General features: G+C 41.5%; 2 protein-coding genes across 3 annotated transcripts in view; both read right to left on the bottom strand.

Moving 5' to 3' along the window:
• plch1 (phospholipase C, eta 1) overlaps positions 1-11283 on the bottom strand; it is a 69799-nt gene extending 58516 nt beyond the window's left edge. The window contains exons 1-2 of the mRNA XM_080731580.1: positions 11216-11283; positions 2927-3036 (exon numbers count right to left, since the gene is read on the bottom strand). Of these exons, the coding sequence (XP_080587706.1) occupies positions 2927-3002 (76 nt within the window). The 5' untranslated portion in view covers positions 3003-3036; positions 11216-11283. The remainder of the gene's footprint in view (positions 1-2926; positions 3037-11215) is intronic.
• Positions 11284-12858: 1575 nt separating this feature from the next.
• c18h3orf33 (c18h3orf33 homolog (H. sapiens)) lies at positions 12859-20800 on the bottom strand. 2 transcript variants are annotated; one of them, XM_080730975.1, is made up of 5 exons: positions 20686-20800; positions 20538-20597; positions 20009-20162; positions 16352-16512; positions 12859-13626 (listed from the first exon to the last, which is right to left on the bottom strand). In XM_080730975.1, exons 1-5 carry the CDS (start codon positions 20797-20799, stop codon positions 13372-13374), a joined length of 744 nt encoding a protein of 247 aa, XP_080587101.1. In that variant the 5' UTR covers position 20800; the 3' UTR covers positions 12859-13371. The 2 variants fall into 2 exon arrangements, with proteins under 2 accessions (XP_080587101.1, XP_080587100.1); XM_080730974.1 differs by having other exon boundaries at positions 12859-13629.
• Between the last annotated feature and the right edge of the window lie 1993 nt (positions 20801-22793).

The following is a 22793-nucleotide window of genomic DNA, read 5'->3' on the forward strand; positions in this document are numbered from 1 at the left end:
AAGCGCTTTACAGAGCAGAAAATGAAGCACAAGTGCTTAACAGAGAAAAACAAAAGTAAAATAAAATAAAAAATACAGAATAAAAATAAATAATTAAAATGAATACAATTAAGCAGAGAAATAACAATTTCAGAGCAGTGCAGACGTCAATTAGCAGCACAGGGATTTAAACATTTAGCTAAAAGCAAGAGTAAAGAAATAGGTCTTGAGCTGTGCTTTAAAGCTATCCACAGAGGCTGCCTGTCTTAGGTGTAGTGGGAGTTTATTCCAAGCTGTCGGTCCGTAGAAGCAGAAAGCTGCTTCACCATATTTTTTATATGTCATTGTTGGCGCCTCAAGTAGGTCTGCACTAGAGGACCTGAGTGGGCGGGTTGGAACATATCTATGCAGGCAGTCATAGAGGTACGAAGGTGCCAGACCATTTAGAGCTTTATAAACAAGTAAAAGTATTTTAAAATCAATCCTAAAAACAACCGGGAGCCAGTGTAGCGACGCTAATACTGGAGTAATATGTTCTCTTATCTTAGTTTTAGTTAAAACTCTGGCTGCCGCATTTTGAACAAGTTGTAGTCTGTCAGTTGTTTTCTTTGGCAGACCAGAGAGAAGTGCGTTGCAGTAATCCAGCCGAGAGAAAACGAAAGCGTGGATCAGCGTTTTTGCATCGTTCAGCGACAGATAAGCTCTAATTCGTGCAATATTTCTAAGGTGAAAGAAGGCAATCTTCGTGACATGATTAATGTGTGTATTAAAATGTAATTCAGCATCAATGATCACCCCCAGGTTCTTTACAGAGGTGTTACTTTCTTTAGCCAGGTTACCAAGTCTACTTATTATTGATTCTCTTTGGGCAGTAGAACCAATTATGAGAACTTCTGTCTTGTCCTCATTTAGCTTGAGAAAGTTCTCACTCATCCAGCATTTTATGCTAGACACGCACGTCAGCAATGGGTCTAGAGCAAAGGGGTCATCCGGAGCCACCGAAAGGTACAACTGGGTGTCATCAGCATAGAAATGGAAATTCACACCGTGAGCGGAAATAAGTTCTCCCAGCGGCAGTATATAGAGGGAGAATAATAAAGGACCAAGAATCGAGCCCTGTGGAATACCAGAGCAGATGTTGTGTTTGTTTGACTCAAAGTCAGCTAGATTAACAAAGTAGCTTCTGCCTGTTAGGTAAGAGTAAAACCAGGACAGAGCTGTCCCTGACAGTCCTACCCAGTGTTCGAGACGTTGTATTAGAATTGTATGGTCAATTGTGTCAAAAGATCCAATGTCTTAGGTGAGACATGAGCTTTCACACAATCTGAATATCAGGGAGACAAAATACAACCACCCCAATTGTATACATTATATTGTATTAACATACTATACCATACAGATTAGACTAAATTAAAATGTATTAATAGAAAATGTTACATAGTGCCACTTTAACGGTTTTATTAAATTGGAAGAATTTATATACAGTATATGCCAGCAATATTAGCCATATTTACATTGTCAGCCTAAACGCTAAAGCCCTATATTCAAATGGGTCTACAGTAGCTTTCAGGAGAAAAGAGGAAAGACCCTTTCCCATATATAAATAAAAATTGCTTTGGACTGTCATACCTGTGGTCATTTACAGGGCATTTTACACTATGAAACAAAAAAAAAAGTTTTCACTGAGTGTGTAGCCGTAACATTACTGACATGGCTGATATGTTTAGGATTAAAATCACAGAGGTAATAATGGTAATAATTACCCAACCTCACCCTATAAAAACTAGTTCTGTCCAAATTAATAGGACTTAAGTGTGTTATTTAATGGCTTTGCTCTGCACATGTGTTTGCAGGGGGAGAATATCAACCACAACTGTAGAGACATGTCTCCCTCTGCTGTTCATTCACAATATATAATATCTGATACCAGAAGTACAATATACTGTGTGTGTGTGTGTGTGTGTGTGTGTGTGTGTGTGTGTGTGTGTGTGTGTGTGTGCGCTTGTGTGTGTGTGTGTGTGTGTGTGTGTGTGTGTGTGTGTGTGTGTGTGTGTGTGTGTGTGTGTGTGCGTGCGTGCGTGTGCAATATATATCAATATCAATATTGTAATATGAGACTAAATGTGGACATTGTAATATGTGATATGGCATAAGTGTTGTATTTTCCCCGGTTTTAAAGAGCTAGAACACTTTGGTAGATGTTTGGGTTGTGTAGTTACCTCGCCATGATGTAACTCCAAAAGAAAGAAATACAAAATAATTGCTCCATTGATTAGAAATTGATAATTCAAAATATGCTCCTCATTGAGGTGAAGACGCTCAGGAGGAGCTCTTTTAGCCTGTAAAGCAACACCAACAAAGCTGATTTCCGACAATCACCAAACTCACCAAAAATTTCAACTTTCTCTTGATTTCGCTATTTTTATTAAGAAGAAACCCCGGACTGGATCAGCTGGGATCTGGATCCGGATCTTTAAAAAGTCAAATCAACAGGAAGAGGAAGTTTGGTGATATTCTATATTGTTGGAATCAGCTTTGTTTGCATTCGTGGAGCTAAAAGAGGTCATCCTGAGCCTCTTCACTGTACATTGTAAGTCAATGCAGGAGCATTATTATTTAATTATCAATGTCTAATCAATGGAGCAATTGTTTTTGTACACAACCCAAACCTCTACCAAAGTGTCCTAGCCCTTTAAAGGCTGCATTACAGTAAAGTGATGTAGTTTCCTGATCTTATCTGACTGTTCTAATATTTGCCTTTTCCCACATCATTATATGGGTATTACTAATTATTATTGATCAAAAATCTAAATATTTTTTGTGTGTGTGAAATAGATAGTCATCCACAAAATATTCCTAGTCATAATATCTGACTTTCTCCATATCACCTATCCAAGTGCACACCTGTGTTTGTGTACAATTATGTGTGTCACGTTCTGATATTCACCATGAAAGATGCTGTTGTCTGACAGGAAGTGCCGGCGATACTGCGGCTCTTTCCTGTCCACCATTCGGGAGCTCATGATGAGAGGTGGACGACGAGAGAGACTGAAACGCCTGTGAAAGAGAGGAGAGGGTTTGGTCAGATCAGATGTAAACCAAATTATGTTACACCGGTCTCAAAGAAAAACAAGTTTATCAATCAATCAAACTTTATTAAGGACACTTGGTCCATAGCACATAAACATAACATAGAAATACAAAGACAAACAAAGGCGGACATAGTCCACATAAAATCATAAGTGCTTTTATACAGGCTTACACGCCAGTGGTTCCTACCCTTCATAGGAGCACAGTTAGATGTGTTTTTGTCTTTTTGTATTTGGTATCAATCTGATGGTTTTATTGAACACCATAGTCTTTCAATATACAGTATTCAAAAGTCTACAATAGTCTAAAACAGTGGTTCTCAAAGTGGATTCCAGGGACTCTGTGGGTTCCTTTATTGGGGTCTAAATTGACCCATACAAGTCTGTAACTCTGACAGTGTACAAATGGAACCAAATGAACCTTAACGGTCCATTTGGTTCCATTTGTCCACTGTCAGAGTTAAGGGGAGACCTTGAAATTTGAAAGTTTGAGAAACACTGATCTAAAACACATGGGAACCACCGCATTTGTGTCTCTTTTTCAAAAATGTAAAACGACGGTGGGTTACATGGCATTAGAGTTAGTTATAGGCCTAATACAAGCAAGGACTGGACAGTCAACACAGACATGTTAATAAGTCATGAATGACATGATATTAGGCATCTCACAGGATAACTCTTGTTGGAGAATACACCGAAACGTTAAGAAAACATAATCAATGTAAACCTTTTGTTACATGAAAAAGTTTTTGTCAAAAATATAAGTGCAGAAGAAAGAGTTGCAAATGTGCATGTCACACAGGGCAGTGATCTAACACCTTTCACCTTCAACCTTTAACCATTCTCCAAGTACTACTGTATCCAGAATACCTTCTTCCAACCATCTCTTATCATTTTAACTCATTCTTATTTGTCCATTACTTTGTCACTCGTGACTTTAGGAAAATCTCTTTCCATTCTTCATCTGCCTTTTCTGGGTGCAAGAGATAATCAAGGTAAGTGACTAAGCGATTTAACCGATTATAAAGAAAATAATTGATTTGATAAAAAATACATTTGATAAGCCGATACAATTTTAGGCTGTAATGTATTTTTTTTATTACCAAAATAGCAAAAATAGAAGTTCTGCCAGCTCGACGCATGAATCGACATGATCCATATTCTTTGCACAACACCGTTGTACAACAAAGTATAAAATAGGGCTTTTATGTGGTTAATCAGACCACCAGATCAATTAGAATTTTCGTGAGTTGATTTGTTGATATAATACAAATAAAAACGTGCTTCAAGTCCATTTGATTAACCGAAAGAAAATGATCAGTATTTGCATACTGTCTGCTCCCTTTTGAACCCCTCTACTCTCTGAATCCATCTTTCACTGCTTGGTGGTTCACACCTGTCCCTTGTCCATCGACCTGTGATTTATTATCCCACCCTCCAGACACATTATACACATGAGCACACCAGGAGGTGCATAGATCCGGAAGGACTCAGGAGTCACTCTGACGGTTAGGGGTGTTTGATGTCAGCTGATCTGAGGAGAAACTTGTATCTCAGGGTTGTGTGACTTGTGTGCCAGGGGTCAGAGGTCAGGGGTCAAACCGAAGTCAGGTAAAAGTACTTTAACCTACTCCTCCCTCTCTTTAACTAATACCTGCCATGTCTGCAAACTGAACACAGGAACATTATCTGAGCACTGGGTCTGACCTTGTGCTCTTTGCTACTGGTTTCTTGTGGATGATCTAGGAACTGCTTAACCACTCATTGCACGATGAATAGTGAAAATAGAATAGAAAAAGCTCACATGTTGCAATGTGATGCATTAATTATTTTTTGATTGTCTAGTCTACTACATCCTCCCTTCCAACCTACCAAGTGCCAACAGTGAGTCTGAGTCACTGTGAAGAAGTTTAACAGTTTGTATTTATTCATTCTTCTGTCACCTCTTTTGTGAGGACAAACAAGAGACAGAAAAGCACTGAACCAGCAGACTATGCTCAACTCCCCTGCTGTCGTGGGGTGTATTTAATTTTTTATCTAGAGTTGCACTTTGTAATTCACTGTGGATAACATGGATATGTCCTGAGACAAACTTTCACAAAGTGTTTCATTTTAGCCTCCATGGGGAGCTACGATGATTTTATTTTTATGCAAATGCCATTTATGTTACCATGCAAAGTTCCAGTTCAGTAACATGCTGCAATACCGCCTAAATATAGGCTAGCTGTTAAGGAATAATGACACAAAATTGCTGTTTGTTTTTCTAACAGATCAAGGTTCAGCAGAGGTAGTAGATGACTTAGGTCATTGTTTGAACAGAATTATTGTTATAGGTAGTTTCATTATGGCTAGATTATGAAAACACACAACTCACGCGCGCACACGCACGTGCGCACACGCACACATGCATGCACGCACGCACGCACGCACGCACGCACGCACGCACGCACGCACGCACGCACGCACGCACGCACGCACGCACGCACGCACGCACGCACGCACACACACACACACACACACACACACACACACACACACACACACACACACACACACACACACACACACACACACACACACACACACACACACACACACACACACACACACACACACACACACACACACACATATTATGCTAATAGTAAGTAAAGAAATGTATGTTGGCCAGTGGCCACAATCACAAATTCTCTGAATTTAAATCACTGTGGGAAGCAGGCAGGCAGGTTTGAACAAAAGCACACAATTGATGTCCAGTTTAAAATAAATACATCAGCTAGCCTATCTAAAAGTGCATGCTACACATGTGTGAACTGTGAACAAGGGAAAGCACTGATGGGAAAGACTGCATGTGTTTTTCACTTCCAGTGTGAGCGAGCGTTGTCATGGTCATGGCGAGGTAGTTGGTAATATGAACCTGGCTCTTCTCCGTGTCTGTAACTCTAGTGGCTCATCCATGGGAAGGCCTCTAACTCCCCGGGGAATACAATCTGTTCTTTCCTGTCCAACAGGCAAGTGGGAGTGAATGAACCTCATGAAATATGCTCCCCTACCAGATAGCCCCACTGTTACTCTCTGTCTCAGACTCTGGCACGAAGTTGGATGAGAATGCCCAAAGTTAGTTATGTTGCTGTGGTTGGTTTTCTGAATAAGACTACGGTCATTTAATGTGAAATACACAAAGATAACATTTTGCTTTTTATCGTTCCAGAAGACACTATTTACAATTTCTATGACAGAAATTGTCACCACAAGACAATAAATGATGGATACAGGAAAGATCATGGGTAATGTTCACATTTAATTATGGGTCTATTTGAATTACAACTTGTGATTAGAATTATTCTGTACAGTTCAACACTACTCAACGACTATTACTGTTATTATTACAGATTTTCCCTGCTCATGGTATTACAGTATCTTGAGTAAACGAATACTTTGAATGATTCACCATTTTAAACACACCATTTTAGACTGTCGGAAGTCTAAAATGCTATAACAATAGATATTTTGTAGCTACATTAGTTCATTTCTACAACTTGGCCAACGGCAATATTTATAAAAAAGAAAACTCAAATTTTCTTCAAACATTTTAACTTATATTACATTATACAAAACAGATCTAAAGTTTTCCTGAAGAAAAAGATCAATAATAATGATCTATTCTACAGGCTAAAACATTTTTTGTGTGCAAATGTATTTTGTATTTTCCTCTCAAACTAAATACCCCCACCCCAAGAGAAAAAAATCTGTCACACACAAATGTAAAGCAGTATTCATCTCAATTGAAGCACCAGCTGTGGCGTTTGAGATAACTCAATGAGTCAAAGGTGATCAATACCACAGTGACAGTGAGTAGCCTACTCAGTCATGCAGCGTCATTAAATTAAGTGTGTGTGTGTGTGTGTGTGTGTGTGTGTGTGTGTGTGTGTGTGTGTGTGTGTGTGTGTGTGTGTGTGTGTGTGTGTGTGTGTGTGTGTGTGTGTGTGTGTGTGCTTGTGCGTGTGCGCGTATGTGTGTGTGTGTGAGACCAACAATCAACAGAGCAACTGAAGATATCTGGCCAACATTTGGAGCTATATCGAGGGAACTACACAAACCAAACCTCTACCAAAGTGTAATTTCTACATCTGGCCTAGGACTATAAGGACCACCGGCCGGCTCTGGAGGGCATTTACTGTGTGGTGCTGATGGGCCGGTGTTTTCGACGAGCCCGACCACCTAAACCTAACCTTAACCCTAACCTGAATCAAATTAACGCTGGTGAATGCTAACCTGGTGAAATGCTAACCTGCCGACACTGGTCAATTCTAACCTGGTGAATGTTAACCTGGTCGGACCAACGGGTCGTCGACCAAATGCTCAGTCCCCCATCCAACGGAGGCTGAATATCGACCACCTGCTAGAAATGAAGTCATTATAAGATAAATTAAAATGACTTTCAGTGAAGTAAAGTTGCTTGCTTATCTCCATGACATTCAAATATATTCAATTGTGAGAGAGCAAGAGGGACAGAGAGAGAAAGAGAGAGAGAGAGAATTACTATAGGAAGTGATAACATTATGTATTCGCGATAGCGAGTCAGTGCTCATTCAGGGAGTGGAGTGTCTGAGCTGATACAGACTAGGGAAGCTCTTCTAGGCATTGAAGACAACAAGGTTATTGGAAGTCAGGTTACAGAGTATCAGGATAAACAGTGCTATCTGAGCCAGGCAAGCCAACATTGAGAACATGGAATACAGCTCAACCCAGAGGATGGTGGCTGGGGAAGCCTCACAAGTTCAGACAATCAAACATGATAAGTGTTGGTGATGTTCAGTGTTAAGAACCAATAGGCAAACTAAAATTAAATGTCACTATTCCTTTTGTGAATATAATTAGTATTATTTAAGTGCCCATTTCAGCTAGCTTTGGAGCCTAAACTACACTTATTTTAACATGTGTCTCTGTGTGTGTGTGTGCAGAGGTTAGTGGGGCATGTTTTACAGTGTGGACCTGAGGGGTGGGTAAGGTCATTGGGTTAATCATCAGATCTATTTCAAGCAAAGAGGTCTTTGGTCTTTTAGGTTTAGACTTTAACCATCGACTACATGGTCTGCTTAACTTGTTCACAGAGAGGTCTGTTTACTTTCTGGAAGAAGAGAAGTTGACGAGGAAAATCTTGGCTGCTTGACTAGCCAAGTCATGTTGCACCAAGACAACACAATAGGCAGAGAGTAAGCCAACTCACTCTACCGTCTCCAACTTTAATGTAAACTAGCCCTTACCCGTTCAAAGATATGAGCTCCGAAATGATGTGCAGTGTGTGGGTTATGGGATGTGCACTGTGCACACAGTATATGAGGGATGGAAAGTAACTTTAACTGGTGCTTGCATGCTAATATGTAGGAGCATCAATGTAAGAAATACCCGTTCCATTTAACGGCTACAGAGATACTGTGTACCGATCTGCATGATTTTTGGACAACATCTGTAACAGGGCCAGAACCCCCCCCCCCCCCCCCCCCCCGCCCTGTGTGTGTGTGTGTGTGTGTGTGTGTTTGTGTGTGATTGTGCATGGCCTGAACAACAGCGCCCCTCCCTTAACATGTGTGGTCACAAAAGGTACTGTAGGCTAAATAGATATAGATACACCATAAAAATGCTAATATACAGCATACGATTTGTGAAAGTGACAAACGGGCTTCACAGTTATGTCAGGTGTGTTCATATGCTGATGGTGATGCGATTTCAGATCAATTGCTCCAGCCACCGAGGAGAAACGCTGTGACAGACAGACAGACACTCACTCACTCACTCAGACATTCGCAAAATTATAGTATAGATAAAGGTACAGTATTTAAGCAAATCGATGAGTAATGCACTGTCACCCTCATGTTTGTCACATGTCAACATTAGTATGAGAAACTCATTAATTATTCACTTCCTACCTAATGTGTAAGTGTGTGTGTGTGTGTGTGTGTGTGTGTGTGTGTGTGTGTGTGTGTGTGTCTCACACTGCTCTCTCTCTCTTTTTCCAACCTCCTTCTCTCCTCCCTTCCTTTCCTCCATGCATAGTACTTCAATTATTCATAAGGGATCACAGCACCAACAAAGGGTCCTGTATCCACTCATAAAACCCTACACCACCATGGTGCCCAGCTAACTGATACTTTCCATAATGCTTGAGTCACATAACAAGAGAGTCACTTTACAGCTGATGCATTCCTTTACACACACGCACGCACGCACGCACGCACGCACGCACGCACGCACGCACGCACGCACGCACGCACGCACGCACGCACGCACGCACACACACACACACACACACACACACACACACACACACACACACACACACACACACACACACACTTTTTGCATGTGTTTATGTATGCATCAGAAAGAGAGCAAAAAAGAGAGAAAGAGAGTGAGTGAGAGAGCTGAGTAAGTGCATTTGATGCTACAACTCGTTCTTGTTGCAGGTTCTTACTAATGAGCTGAGATGATACCAAGTGATAATATGTGTAAAATGCTGTCTATTTAGCACATCTCACTAATTCTGGTCGACACCTCTGCCAAAGACTTTCCTTGGGTCTAGCGATAGCAGATGGTTAGCCACTTAAACCCCAGTATCCGCAATGTGGGGAAAGCTTTTGCAGAATAGCAGATCAACAAGCTCACAACACGTCGCAGTCGGTCACCTATTTTCAGCTAAAGCTTTTCCCGCAAAAATAGAAAAGACACTACTGAGGGAATTTGCTCAACCATACAGGGTTTAAGTTGGCTAGTTAGTTACTAAGGTCTGTCAGAGGAGGTAGAAAATGCTGCTCACCTTTGTTAGGAGGGCGTATAGTGCACTTAATTTAGTGTCACTCGAGCTCTTCTCTCTCTCTCAATTCAGAAGCTTGACATGTTTACATTGCCAAAGCAAAATGAAATAAAACAGTCAAAACAAAATAATGCGTACAACTGAAAGGGAATACAGAAATGTATAAAGAGCTGTGTTGTAGGTCTACATTGCATTTCTCTTTCTCTCTCTCTCTCTCTCTCTCTCACACACACACACACACACACACACACACACACACACACACACACACACACACACACACACACACACACTTAAACAAAAATCCCCATGGACTGGCTCTCTGAGGGGAGTGTCCTGTCCCTTTATTTCTGAGATGGCTACCGGCTGAGTGTAATAAAGGCCTTTGTTATCCTCCATCACTGCTGCTCTGCTTCAACTGGCAAATGATTAAAGTACTAGCTTTATCACCACTATTAACGTTGTCACTCAAGTAGATGAAATGTTGATGAATTGTTCATTTTACTGTCAACAATTAAAAGGCACAAATACAAGTCTAATATGTATACTACTGTACTGTATGTAGGTAGGCCTATGTAGGCATGGCATAGGGTTAGGTTAGTTTAGGGTTGCCTATGACTCTTTTTATGCTATGTCACATCTATTACAAAGGGATTCATTTAATGTCCCTGTCTCCCTGATTACTATGGTCCTTACAGTGGATATAGATAGGGCCCAGTTTGGGGGGCACTTTATAATAAAACTACAGTAGTAAAGTAAGTACATTTATTACTAAGTACTTCACTTTCATATTTCCAATACTTCTGCACTACATCTCGGATCCAATATTGTACTTTTACTCCACTACATTTATTTGAAAACTGTAGTTACTTTGCATATAGCTCACAGAGCTTGTAGATCTGCTATTTTCAAACATGTTAAGCTACTTTTACTATTAGTACGTTAAGTATATTTTTATGCCAATACTTACTTTTACCCAAGTACATTTTGAATTCCGGACTTTTACTTATAACAGAGTAGTTCTATAATGCAGAAAGTAAAAAATCGGAGTAGCCTACTTTTTCCACCACTGTAACTATCGCTGCACGTGCAGATGTGAGGATGAACAGGTGCACCAGCACCTCTGTTTATAAAGTGAATGACAACATTTTAAGCCAAAGGATAGGCTATTGAAATGACACAAGGTGTATAAACTGCTATCCTCTGAGAAGAAAAAAGATAAATACAAACAGACCACGGCTTCTAAAACAAATAAATGCTTCGTGTTTTCTTTTTTCTTTCAGTGTTTACATGTTAGCCTTTCATACAAAAATAAGTTTGACCCATTACTTACGTGTGTTTCCAATTGAGGACCACGCTCTCAGCTTTCTCTTGTCACTTTCACCAAAACAATAATCCTTTGGGTTCCTTTCCTCCGTGCCATGGGGCACACAAGTGAGACACCGTAGTAGCAGCAGTAGAGTAGGCTACTGTCCCAGTGTCCCTACTCCCTACAACTTCACTGTAGGCAAGCCTACCGCCACAAGCACGCTCCTTTTTCAAATGAGTGGCCAACGAGTCACTACAAAATCCGGAATGGAGCTGGATCGGACTATTCCTTGGGCTTGCTTTCAACAGATTGTTTACTCACTAAATCACTGGCTTTATGTCAATGTCAGAGAGGGTAGGCTATAAGGGGAAAAACGTACTCATATACGAGATGCTTGAATCTTGAATTTAACCGATTGAAACCTATTCAGATTTCTACAAATGCAATATTATGTAAAACATCCATTTATTAACAATTAATAAATACCCACTGACAAAGTAGTAAATACATGTACTGTACTGTACTTGTGGTTTTTTAGCAAATGTGATCTGTAAGTGTGTGCCATTGCATCAATAATCATCCTTCCCATTATCCCATACGAGTTTACATTTTTGAACAAAACTAGAGCACAAATTTAAAAACTTGTGAACCTTCACAAAGGACCCAAATCACAGTTTAAGTTCAGTGGATCAGAATTAAAGCAGTGCCCCTTGTTAACAGTAAACCCCGTAGTTTCCTTCTCGCTGTTTCCTCAGTGACAGTTCAAAGTCTGGAAACACCAGCCATCAGCTTTAAATGCACCTTACAATTCAAACAAATCCACCAATCAGATGCCACCGTTGCAGTAACAGCCGCTAGTAACATTTACACAACAAAAGAAAGACTAGCTGATTCATTGTCCCTCCTTCCTCACCCCTAAACCTAACCCCACCATGCTGACTCCTCCTCTCTTGCCTTTATGCATGAGCCCAAAATCCCCTTCCACCCCTCTTCTCCCCTCACTCTAATCTGCTTGGCCATTAGATTAGATTGACAAAGCATTACCTTTCACTACATAGCACCCCGCCTCCACGACACACACATCTATGACAATTCTCCTGGGTATTACCATAGTATGTATTCTAGATTATGCGCCCTTACTAAAAATATTCTAAACATTTCCCACATGTTTTGCTTATTTTACCAATACAGTAAGTAACTAACTACAGGTTTTCGTAAAGTTACAATCAAGGCCAATTACTCTGCTGTCCCTTGTGATTTGGAGGATAAGTGCTCTAATATCTTAGTCAGGTCTAAAAGCCATTTTATGAGTCCCTAAAGTGTCCTCCTCATCACACACAAGATTCCCAGGGGGTTGGGGGGGCATTATAGATTTACCCCTTGATACGCTTTGTCTTTCAAATTTGGCGTTTCTATAGCAACAGTGGGGGGGCCAGTGCACCCCCACATTTTGCACATCATTAAAATAAATCCCCCTCTGCTTTTTGAGAGGAGTTTTTCACAGAGACACACATGCACAGAGGGACATAGGGATTTGGGGTCGTGGTTGGAAAATGGGATGTAAAAGCCAGGGGATTAGAATTATATTTCAGACAGAGGTTGATAATGATGGCATTTTTATCAATTTGAATGGATGTTAGATGAAGACAACAAGGGATTTTGCAAGGGATACTACTAGGCTAGGATAAAAAACAAAAGAAAACATATTAACAAGTGTGGATGAACTGTGCAATTAAACCCATTTAGACACCTACCCGTATACGTTGTTATACCTTTCGATCTAGGAACACCTTTGTGTAACATTGCTATGATAGAAACATACATTTTTGGGAAATTAAAATCTGACGTTTTTAAGAAAACTTAGGGCAGGATTTAGAAGGCGTTTTTAGAATCTGCCTCAGGTCTAAATGGGTTGAAAGGTTGAACAACAAGAATAAGAAAAAGGGTGCCTTTTCACATTTTAAATGTCCTTGCTGTCATGGCTTATTGTAAGTTTAGTCTAAATGAGACAATAAATTAACCATCAATCCTTAACATTTCTGAAATTCTCTATCAAGCCAACAAAATCCCAGCTAATTTAGGGGGGTCAACCTGAACTTTCCTCTTCTTTCTTTGTGTTTTACCTAGAGAACCATGCATCGCTTGTTGGTCACTGAATTGATCAATCATTCAATGAATGATCAAGTCCTCTTAAAGAGCCTCATTATGAATCTGAGCAATGTATTGTCTTTAACAGCCTTTGAGGCCCTCTCCCACAGGCTGTCTTCCTTCCACAGTCCTCGCCCCTTCTTTTCGGCTTTAACCTCTGCCTTGAGTAGCTGTTTGTGTAGCCGCCAACAGAGATGAGAGTCAGAGGGCAGTCCTGAGATAGGCACAGTGCGTGCCAGACCCAGCTTGAGTAGCTCTTCATTCACACATTGGCTCCATATTGACCCCTGCTGGAGAGAGAGCAGGTGGTCACTTCAAGTTGAAACTGGAAAACTCAACATTGTGTACATTCAATAAACCCCTCTTGATTGGACTCAGATTATAAGAAAACAAAAGCTAAATGGAATGATATCTAGCACTAACTAGACCAGGTCACCTGGTCGTGCCAGACCCGCAATGAAAACTAGTATGGCACTGAACTAACACATGAACACACAGGATTTTATAGTCTCAGCAACAAAGCGTAGTGAGCTTGTAGATCGGCTGTTTTGACTAGTATGGCACTGAACTAACACATGAACACACAGGATTGTATAGGCTGAGCAGCTGGAAATGTTTGTGAGCTTGTAGATGGGCTGAGGAATTTATAGTGTCAGCAGCTCGTCAGCCAACTCAACTCAGCTGGTCCTGTACAGGTGACGGCACTCAAGGCAATCAGCCGAGCAAGGGAAGGGAGGGGCAGATGAGCAGGCACACTGAGGAAAAGAGGGACAGGCACACTGAGGAAAAGAGGGACCGACAGACCGACAGACCGACCGACAAAGCCTTATGTAGGCCGACCCCCTGGGTCTGGCAAAAAGAGAATATACATTGGCAGAATACCTGAGTACGTATTGGAACAGAATACCTGAACACGGTGAACAACCCAAAACTTAGGAAAGCCTTGACTATTAAGCTGGTAGCACACTGCTGCATTTTTTCGTTTTTGGAAATCCGAAATCCGCAGGTTTTTCAGGCCAAGGAGAGAGAGAGGAGGACGGTTTTGAGAAAATACTAAACTGGGCGGCAGTGTGCAAATGTGACATAACGTGAGGTAGATTTTTTGCGAGCTCCACCGGCTGTCCGTCAGTCAGTCGGTCACGTCACGTCACGTCACGTTACATCATGTCACGTCACGTCACGTCACGTCACGTCACGTCACATCACGTCACGTCTCCGGCACCGTTGCCCCTGTCCATGCCAAACTTTGCACTCACACTCCTTGGCTGGCAAACCACAACCTCCGCCCCTGATTTCTCACATGCCCCTCTTCTAGCACCACCATGAGGTTGCCGACCTCACGGTCGCTTGTCTCCCGATTAGGGAGCCTTACTGGTTTATTTAACTGCTCTAATTCGCTCTGATAATAGGACGAAAAAACACAGCAGTGTGCAAAGACCTTAAGATACAGACTCAGTATGCATAGACTTGCAATAGAGAAAGGCCACCAGATAGACCCTGCTCCCAAGGGAAGACAGACTATGCACCCACTGCACACAAAATGTGGTGGAAACAGGGGTACACTTTCTAACCACCTGCCCACTATACCAAGTGAAAAATGTCATTGGTCATTGAAAAAATTACCAATGACATAAAACTCCCATATACCTACTGGGAGAAATAAAACAATGTGCGAACACAGCAGCAAAATGTGTTAACTATTGCGATAAAAGAAGGTTAGCCAATAGAATACAACCACCCTATGGACTACAAAGTAACCATTGAGTATCCCACACTATCTGTACCGAGTAGACCTCTAGACCTACTGAGCGGCTACCTTTAAACGCATTTAAAACTGGTGCTTTTTTTGTATACTATTTAAATAGATTTGAGAAAATATGCAGCTATTTATCCCAAAAAGATTGCTGCTATTTGCTTCAAAAAGCTTTATACTATATATATAACATGTATAAAACGATGCAATGTGACATGGCTCTATTTACACAATGCTGTACCCCCTCAAAATGACTACAGGGGGAAATAATAAAATGTACTTCTTAAAATAAATGCATCATGCCTGTTGCTAAGGATTGGCATGCATGCCTTCGCATGTGCAAGATACCAGTCATGTTGCCATACCTTAGCTTTTGCTGAACTGACGCCACTGGCGGAGTCTCGTCTCCGAGCAGGATGAGGAACATTTTGTGATATGAGTTGTGGAGTCGTGAACTCTGACTGGACAGTAACAGTGGACTGTCACTGGACAGATTTGTGTTTATTGTGGATGTCACAGTGATTGTTGACTGAGCTGAAAATGCAACTGTCCTGCATGACGCACGCACGCAACCCTCCGCAATAGCTCTCACCTCTCGGAGAGGCAAACAAGCTGTGCTCTGTCTACAACCAGTCTCAAAGTAATGGTGAAAAATAAGCTAAATATAGCATCAGACAAGAGAATATGGTATTTAGTTAAAATGTGCCACGGGAAAATGTCTCTGGCTTATTTAGTCTTGGTTTCTGCAGCAGCAGCAAACTAGGGTCCATTCTACAGGAGTAAGTCGGCTCAATTCTACCGACTCTGGCAAAAGACTGAGCAGGCTCTGAGGGTATGTTCCTCGAGAATAGCCATGTTACAAGCTAACAACGCGTTGCGTCTGTGACGCGTTGTTAGATTGTAGACCTGCTATTTTCCGTGAGCGACCCCGTATGACGGTCAGTCTTACAAGCTTCTAACAAGTTGACGTCATCGTATTATCCGTACTGATCCTTTTATACAGCTTCGTACTCAATACGAAAACGAAGAAATCCACCCTGGGAGCCGTATCCAAAAAAGATGCGGACTGGGTCATAAATACGCGTCTCTGTGTGTCAATCGCCGTATCAATAGTTTAGTTTAGCGGAGTCAGAGCAATTTGTACTTGTACTAAAAGTAGCCTTAGAGTCAATCAAATGACCACATTCTCATTCAATTCAATTCAAACATTGAAATAGGGAACATATATACATATACGGTACATAAACTCTCTGCCTTACCTTGCTGTAAGACACCAAACAGTGTAGTGTGTTCTCCTCTCGACTGATCAGCTTCAGCCAGACTAGAGGAGCAGCAGCCAGGTGCTTCTTCATCCATGTCATCCCCTCTGGTGTCACCTCCACTCCTGCTAGACGCACTGCAAGTGAAGAGGTGCGGACACCTGAGAACGACAAAGGAGGGTCATTTGCAGTTAGCTGTTAGTTGTGCAGTGTGGGTACATAAAGGCTGCTGGTTGCATTGTCATGTGTGTCACTATTCTGGTAGTCAGAATCACAATCAGCTTTATTGTCACATCACAGGTTTACAGAAGTAAAAAAGTGTGTGAAATTCGTTTTTTATGCAACGTTCTTTGATTTTTATTTGAATTCCAGAGAAAAAAGAAAGGGAAGAAGAAGAAGGGGGGGAGAGAGATCAATCAAAGAAAACAAACAAATGATCTACATATTAGTTAAGGTGCGAGAAAAACACACAAAAATACAAAACACAAAAAAACTAAAGTCAGTGGTATTGACACATACACAAAGCTAACTAACCATAACTATGAGTCAATCAAAAAATAAATAAAACCCCAGTATGCTGGCATGACTTCCGAGTTTTTGTACTTTCTCGTCTCACAGGCTTCTATAGATCATGACAACAGACTACTTCGGCTACGGATCGAGGGTTTCCAAGGATTTTGGCTATACACTGAAGTTATTAATTGCGACCGTCAAGTCGTAAGTTACTGTGAAAAGCTCCACCTACTGTCAGTCAGTCCGTCTGTCAGTCAGTCTGTCTGTCTGTCCGTCACACGTCACAATTTTGCCCTATATCTCCGCCACCTATCCATGCCAAACTTTGCACACACACTCCTTGGCTGCCAAATCACCCCTCATTTCTCACATGGCCCTCTTCTAGCGCCAACATTAGGCAGATTCTTGCAAAACACATTTTTGGACACTGCTCCTACAGAGTTTGCCCTAAAATCACGCAAAGTGGTACACAGTATCTCTAAAGTCATGTCATCAACATGGATCTGTCCCATTTCCCATATTCCCTCCTGATTGGATACCGTTGCCTTCTAAAAAGTTTGTGTATGCGACCTAACGGTCGCTTATCTCCCGGGAGTCTTACTGGTAGAGTATGGTCTTGACCTAATTAATGCGTATCTATTTGTCAGTCTGTGTGTTTTTTAAGCCCAATACATACTGTGTCCATTCAAAATAATCTTAGTTAGGACATTGTTTGGATTATTTTAAACATTGAACATAACGTAACAATGTCCAGTTTTGAGTCATTACTGCAGTTAACATTGAACGTGAAAGTACCACAAGCCAAATTTTATATATCGGATAGGATGTAAGCCCCTTTAGACTTATAGCCCCTTTATAGGCTTAAAACAGTCAGAGGTCGAATGGGACATTGGTAATACTTATAACTAGTTTATAGAACAGCCTTTCATGCGAATTCACCTCAGTGAGGGTGCTGATGGGGCATTTCCTGGAGTAAATGAATAAGCTAACTCAGTTGTACAACATATACAGTGCCATAATTTAATAATGTAGACGACTTGTTGCGACTAACAAGCTTACCAGGCAATTTCACTCATGAGGAAAAGAATATATCACAATATTTGCTATTTTTAACGTTAGGAGGTGAGTTTCTTGCTCGGGGACATGGGGCAACGGTGACCTTCTGATTACCAGGCGGCCTCACTACCCACTAAGCTAATAAAACTTGCTTTTGGGTGGCGCAGTGGTTAAAGTCCCTGACCACCACCACGGAGGATGTGGGTTCGAAATCCACCGTGGTGCATCCGGCTTCATCGCGTGTCTATGCAAACACAATAGTGTTCGGCAAATGGGGCAAAAAAGAATTGGCCACGCTAAACAAATTAATAAAATAAAACTACTTGTGAATATTTTGCAAATGTGTCTCAATACTGTTGTTATACGGATTCCCAATAAATACAAATATTCTTCTGACTATGATTAATTCATTGAGAAACATACCTATATCTGTATAGATGATTGTGACCGGGAGAGTGTTTTTTGCAGGTTGTTCAGTCCGAGTGTATCAAAAATGCACTTCGGTTAAGGCAGACCGAAGCTTGTAATAAGCTGTGCGGAGGTGACGAAAGTCTGGGGGACGGAGATACACCTAAAACTAACCTTAACCCTAAGCCTAACCTCAGTAAAACTAACGCTGGTGAATGCTAACCTGAGGAATGCTAACCTGCCGACGCTGGTGAATGCTAACCTGGTGAAATGCTAACCTGCCGACGCTGGTGAATGTTAACCTGGTGAATGTTAAAACTGGTCGGAACAGCGGTGCTTAACCAAGGTGCATTTTTGATACACTCGGACTTAAAGACCTGCAAAAAATAATTTGATTGTGACCGTAGATCGTAAATTAGTATGTGAACGGTCACAGCTTGTCCGTATGTACAGTATGCGATAATGGAATCCGTAGGAGACGGGGTTGAATAAATTAGAAGGCGCGGTTTGTGATTGGCTGGAGCGGAGGTCGGGAGTGCTCAGGTGTGGTCACTTGGACCGCACGGGTGAATGTTAACCTCTATGCCTAAACCTAACCCAAACCCTAACCCTAACCTCAGTAACCCAGACGCTGGAGAGTAGCTAGCCTCGGATAACCATGCTTTTATTTTGGAGATAGGAAGGAAAATAAAAGCCTGGGCTAACCTGCTGAAATTTCAGGCATAGGAAGTGGGAGGCGGGCCATGGCACAGATCGTGAACCAATAGGATCCACCGGCTGTTTTCAGCTAGTGAAGGCTAGTGAGTAGCTAACCTGCCAACGCTGGTGAGTATAGCTAACCTGCCGATGCTGGTGAATGTTAACCTAAATGCCTAAACCTAACCCAAACCCTAACCCTAATCTCAGTAACCCTGACACTGGTGAAGCGAAAAGAAGCGCTCCTCCCCCCACCGTCTCCTACGGATTCAATAATAGCGTAAAGTATCTCTGTCATGCCTGACACTGTTTGTCGCTCTGACATCATGCTCTGACATCACTGTGATGTCAGGGGAACCACTCTTAACAGAATGGGTTTGTCGCTCTGACATCACACTCTGGCTTCACTGTGATGTCACACTAACAAAATCCCTTTTATGCCCATATATGGAGTTCCCTGATGTCATCAATATTAAACCCATATCTAATAGGACTTCATATTGGAATACCCATATATGGAGGCCACATTGGCCATATACCACACTAAAGGTGGTTGCACACTGCTAAAAAAAATCAAACTCACGTTATGTCAGTCACGTTTGCACACTGCCGCCCGTTTCGCGCACCACTCTGTCCCTTGCTCTCTCTATCTCTCTCTCTCTCCTTGCCCTGAAAAACGTATTTCGCAACGAAAAACGCAGCAGTGTGCAACCAGTTTAACGGCTGGTTCTACAGACAAGGATCTCCATGTATGGGCATAAAAGGGTATGATGTCAGATGTCATAGACATCATAGGACTTTCACATAACGAATAACTGAGTAACTAAGCATGTTTGGGCAGCATATCTCCATATACAGTACATCACTGGCCAGATGGCCAAGGGCGAGGTCGCATGTCGCCCTGAGGCGTCTTACTAGTACATCTGTAATGATTGATATGAACATTCTGTGTGTGTGTGTGTGTGTGTGTGTCGTCTCCCTTACATTTTGAAAGTAGATGGGAGAGGATGGGGAGGTATATTGGGACATGTTCCACTTCCAGTCCTTTATCTGTGATGGTATGAAGTCTCCCACGAAGGCTTACATTCCGCTCAATAAATCGAGTAGGTATGTCAGACACAGCTCCAAACTTGGTGATCTAAACAGGTTAATATAGCAACAAAAAAACGTGTCTCTTCATCTGGTAAAATATTATATAGGCCTATGATAAAGAACATGCATGTTAAAACATTATGGAAGTATAGTATAGTATGAAAGGGGATATTTTATATTATATTCTGTGTGGACACTGCTTACACTTATGATTGGTTGAATATGTATTAACTGTTTGTTAACAGTAACAGTAGGCTACAGTCAAAAAAATCATGCTTTCCATTCCAGTGTCAGTGATGGGTATCTATAATCCAAATCCCATAACCAATTTGAAAGCGTGCAATTTATTACACTATCCCTGGTCATCACCTAGCCGTCCTGTATTCAGGGCTAGTCATCACCTTGATCTGAGATAGCTTACCAGTCTGATACTCCTTGCTATTACAATAACACCAGCAATTGCGAGTCCAGTGCTAATGTTCTGCGTGAGAGACAAGAGAACAGAAGGAAGCCTGTTTAGATGTGTCAAACCACTGCATGGAAAAAGACATTGATATCGTGGTCCATACCCGCACAAATGTTAAATTATCATCGGCGAACTGAGATATCACAGACACCACGTTGTGAGAAGACGACTCGTCTTTCTGTGTTTTCTTCTCTGTTTCGTGGTGTGTCTCAGGCATATTGTTGACATTCCTGGAACACTGACGTGGCTCCGCCCATGTAACCTCGCGTCACCAGCCTTTCCATCACAGAGGAAAGCAACCCATAATGGTGTAGCCAAACATACGACCGTCATGGATCGACCTCAACCTGGTGTTGAGTAGTTTAGGCAATTTGCTACGTACGTCTACACAAACGTTCAAATGTCAAAAATAAAGTGCTTACTACAGACTCACGGATGTCACAATGTTGTACGATTAAGCAAAACTACCCGTATTGTCCCTATTGTTTAAGAATAAGCATTTTAATCCGATCGATCGCCATTTTCTAAAAAAGTTTTTATGTATCTGAGTGCAGTACACCTCCCAACCTATGGGGTCGCGTTGGAAAAAAAATACGAGAAAATGGCCACCGATCGGATTAAAATGTTTTTTATTAAACAATACGGAATATATGGGTAATTCTACTTGAGTGTGTCATATTGTGACATCCGTGAGCCTTCAGTAAGTTGAAAATTGAACGTTTGTGTTGACGTACGTGGCAAAATGGCTAAACTGCTCAACACCAGGTTGAGGTCGATCCATGACGGGCGTGAGATACGGGGCTAGTGATGGTGGGCGGGGAAGGGGCGGGCATATGTGTTTGACAGGTGGCTTTAGAAATGTCTCCATCGTGTGGTTTGGTTTGGCCACGACAAGTTAGAGAAAAGATGTTGGTCTACCCTTGATTTGAAGTCGATCTAATCACAATATAACTTAAAAAAAAACATCAGAAGTAGACTGATAGTGGTCATTTTAATCCGATTGTTATGGATAATTAATTATACATTCAGTGTACAAGATTCAGATACATTTCCCCTTCAAAAACACAATGTGTCAACTTTGCATACATAATACAGACTGGAAGGAATTTCTCAATTCAAAATAGACATAGACTATAATATGCTTGGTGTGGTATATTTAGTTAGTAACTAGTTATAGCCTTGTCTCATTTCCCCTAATTTTCTTTACCTCAACTTGTACCATTTTGTAAAATAGGCCTATTGGTGAACTTGGCAATTAAGTGGACGTCCCCAGAACTCGAAACCATATAAGAGTCCTGTATTTTGAACCACATGTTCCGTTTAAAAGAACCTTTATTTGCCCAGGGAAACCCTCATTGTGTGTCTCTCACGCCTTCCTTGAATCCAAGTGATGGAGAAGTGGACGGGGTGTGAAAACCACCCTGAGATTGTAATTATAATTTGTCTCTATTTCTTCCTGTCTGAATTAGCGTCACAATACAAGGTGTGGTGAGAGCAGAGCCAGCCATTTGTCTGACAATGGACACCAAAGTACCACCACCTGTCTTTTGTGCTAGAAACATCCCAATAAGGCAATGCGCATGACATCACCTTCACTATGCGTGCGGCTCTCAGACTAGCCAGAGAGAGAGAGAGAGAGAGAGAGAGAGAGAGAGAGAGAGAGAGAGAGAGAGAGAGAGAGCGCGCGCGCGCGCGCGTGTGTGTGTGTGTGTGTATGGTATACAAAATGTAATCAAGCTTCCAACTATCTAATTACTTTCTAATTACACATTACACATAATCTGGGTTGATTAGAGTTCCAATTTGTTTTTCCTAATCTGATTACATAATCCAGATTAGGCTACATGTCTGTTACTGCTCCTGATGATATGACCTGTCAATCTATACCCTCTCAGTTGACCTCCTTTCTGGCACCCACCGCAGCCTATAGACTAAATCGTGCAAACTAATGGTCGGATCCTCAGACAAAAGAACTACCGGTATGCCCACATGTTCGCACAGTACTCGTAGACTACTCGAAGAAGATGAAAAATACATCTATAATTTTTCTAAAATAAAATTGCATTTCCTTCAAAATCCAGACGCAAATCTTCTCTTCTTACTACACACGACTTTCTGGCATCAGAGTTCGCTCCTAAAGATCATGAATCGGGTCTGTAAAGTGATATGATTAAGAAGTGATGATGACAGATCTATTATGCTTTCATCTTG

This window comes from Nannobrachium achirus (genome assembly GCF_963921795.1).
Source record: "Nannobrachium achirus genome assembly, chromosome: 8".
NCBI classification, from domain to species: Eukaryota; Metazoa; Chordata; class Actinopteri; order Myctophiformes; family Myctophidae; genus Nannobrachium; species Nannobrachium achirus.

Excerpts from the sequence above, each read along its gene's own strand:
- c18h3orf33 (XM_080730974.1), bottom strand. The coding sequence starts at position 20,799 with ATGCCTGAGACACACCACGAAACAGAGAAGAAAACACAGAAAGACGAG. Across the intron at positions 20,163-20,537 it reads TAGCAAGGAGTATCAGACTG|ATCACCAAGTTTGGAGCTGT; the intron begins GTAAGCTATCTC and ends TAACCTGTTTAG. Across the intron at positions 16,513-20,008 it reads CTCCCATCTACTTTCAAAAT|GTGTCCGCACCTCTTCACTT; the intron begins GTAAGGGAGACG and ends TGTCGTTCTCAG.